The sequence below is a fragment of the Poecilia reticulata genome, linkage group LG13 (genome assembly GCF_000633615.1).
Source record: "Poecilia reticulata strain Guanapo linkage group LG13, Guppy_female_1.0+MT, whole genome shotgun sequence".
Taxonomy (NCBI): domain Eukaryota; kingdom Metazoa; phylum Chordata; class Actinopteri; order Cyprinodontiformes; family Poeciliidae; genus Poecilia; species Poecilia reticulata.
In genome coordinates, this window is record NC_024343.1 from 8,215,303 (window position 1) to 8,218,080 (window position 2,778).

Below are 2,778 nucleotides of genomic sequence, written 5' to 3' on the forward strand. Positions count from 1 at the left end.
CTGAGACTTCAAGAAAATGTGACAGTGGGAGGAATACTGCGATATGGTGAGGAGGAGCTGATCTCCGCCCTGCAGCGGGAGGAAAGCAGGTGGCTCAGACTGTTCAGGTAAGCTAACGATGATTTTTGTATTAAACTACGATACAACTTGTAATTGTGCCAAATATACATGAGCTAATGTTAGTCAGGGTGTTGCAAATAATTTCAAAATGTCAGAATTAATTCAAAACATATTCCAATGTGTTTTCTTGTTGGCAAACTGCCGCCGCAGACCATCGTGGTTCTTCGTGCAGCCTTTGGGTTGCAGGACGTCTCATCAGTGTCCGTCTTCCTGCCAGTCGGTGTTTATCTTCTGGATGTCCAGAGACCTTCACCTTTCTGGAGCAGGAATCACATGAGCTCAATATGCTGATGAAACATTTCTGATAAAAAAAAATGTCTGATGTTCTTAAGAGTTGAAGTGCATTAACAGTCTGTTGTTTGTAACTTCTCAATACGTTTAATTATGATTCACCTGATGTCCAAGTTATACTGAGAACAAATAAAGCTTTACTCCTTCTAATCTGAAGGAATAAAGCTTCAGATTAGAAGGAATCTGAAGCTTTATTCAGATTCCTTATTCAGAAGGAATCTGAATAAGGAATCTTATGTGACACTAAATGTGTCACATTTTAGTGTCAAATGTGACACTAAAATGTGACACATTTTAGTGATGTGACACATTTTAGTGTCACATTTGGACACTAAAATGTGAAAACCTTTTTACTAAGAGTTAAAAGTTTAAACTCAGTCTTAATGATCACTAATTAAGGTTCCATGATTTGGACACATTTTCTCACTTTCTTACATTGAAGATTCTTGTGATGGCCAAATCCATGGCCACACTCTGAAGTCGGTAACTCTTTTATGCACAATTTATTTTTTCATTTAAACACAACACTTTAGTTTCAGTAAAACATTTATTAGTTGATTTGGATGCATTTGTTCTTTATGTTGGCGCGCACATTTAGTTAACATGTGTATTTATATCAACTTAAGTTTAATTTGTTTGCTTGTGACTGACCTTTTGTTTGTGTTTTGCCGGTACTTACCTGCCGTGGAGTGGCCAGACAAAAGATGGGGGCCAGGGCTCAGCAGGCTTAAATGCTGATAGGACTACACCACTAGTTCCTGCTGGCAGGGGAAATTTGTAGTTTCTTTGTTTAGATAAGTTTGTATTTAAGTAAATATTAGTATTTAAACTTTAATATTTTTGATTTTCATTCTGTGAGTCTTTAGTTTAGCCAAACTTAGCTGTACTGTTATTTGTTTTTATGTTTGTAATTGTATTCTGTTTAGTTACCCCAATTGTGTCTTAATTGGTCTGATCAGCCAGTATATAAACCATTGTGTGTCATTTCTTTGTTAGGTCAGTTATGTTTGTTTGTGCAGCCAGTTTGTTCACATTTTTGCCTGAGTTCAGTTTTGTTTCTTTGACCTCTTTTATGAGCTCAGTTCATCTTTTTGTCATTTTATAATCTTTGGGTTAAAATAAAAACCCCTATTTTTCTAATTAATATCCTGTGACTCCTCTTGGTTTTAATTCGGTCCATCACAATTCTGCAGGAAGACGGATAAACAGTGAGTGAATAGAATGATTATGTTTAAACTAGAAACTAACAAACATGATTTGTATTTTGGGTAYGTGTTGATAGCAGCCCTGATGTCAAAATGTTTGGTTTGCTGAATAATGTATTCAGTTTTGGATGGCTTAATTGGTAATAAATAATGTTAAGTTCAATGAAATATTTATATAATTATTAGTTATTTTCACTCTAGCTAAAGCTCCTCACATTTTGGGAGGATTATATTAGGACCTTGATATAAACTGCAGTAAGTACAATAATGTATGGAGTGAATGCTTGACTTGTGGATCATATGGATCGGTTTCCTGAGAATCTGGGATCAGAGTGATGAGCAGGAGGAGAGATTCCATCAGGACAGAAAAAAGATGAAAAATTTTGTACAATGAAGACTTAATGCTCAATTTACATGTAATTACCCTCAGTCTTTATGATTCAATTAATAGAAACCCAAGTTTGTAGCATTTAATTAATAAACTTTGTTAGAAAACAATTTTATTTTCTCCTAAAACCTTTTTTGGTCGACAAACATTAACGGAAATGTCACAAAAACGTAATCAATTTAGTCAGAAGATCGTATTTCTCAAAATCATATTAGAATAAAAACCTGACCTGATTGAGAAAAATGGATTTCATTTTTGGATTCAGTGGCGCAAAATAGTTCTAATTCAGTTGAAAAAACATTGACAACCTCCAAAAATATGTTTTTGTAAGCCGGTGTAATCCTTCTGTAATGTTCCTCCCAGATGTCTCAGGAAGAGGTTGTAGAGCGGGCCAGGCTCTCCTTTCAGACAGGCCGAAGCAAACCTCTGGAGTTCAGACTGCAGCAGCTGAGGAGGCTGCAGAGCTTCATAAAGGAGAGGCAGGAAGACATTAAAGATGCTCTGCAGAAGGATCTTGGGAAGGTTGGCAACTATAACACACACTTATTTTGTTAYTCTTTGGATCAGTCTGATTTATTCAGTTCTAATCGGGTGAAAGTAGTTTTAAATTCTTGGGGGTAGTAGCTACTATGACCAAAAAATAAATAAATAAAATAAATTATATATATATATATAAAAGATCTATCTATCTATCTATCTATCTATCTATCTATCTATCTATCTATCTATCTATCTATCTATCTATCTATCTATCTATCTATCTATCTATCTATC

General features: G+C 35.0%; 1 protein-coding gene and 1 long non-coding RNA gene across 4 annotated transcripts in view; one reads left to right on the forward strand and one right to left on the reverse strand.

The window, feature by feature from the left end:
* LOC103474344 (uncharacterized) overlaps window positions 1–2,778 on the reverse strand; it is a 171,231-nt gene that overhangs the window by 102,367 nt on the left and 66,086 nt on the right. The gene's annotated exons all lie outside the window — the stretch shown is intronic.
* The window catches only part of LOC103474340 (fatty aldehyde dehydrogenase-like), a 9,627-nt gene continuing 9,216 nt past the window's right edge, over window positions 2,368–2,778 (forward strand). Inside the window, exon 1 of the mRNA XM_017308219.1 lies at window positions 2,368–2,526. Within this exon, the coding sequence (XP_017163708.1) occupies window positions 2,368–2,526 (159 nt within the window). The remainder of the gene's footprint in view (window positions 2,527–2,778) is intronic.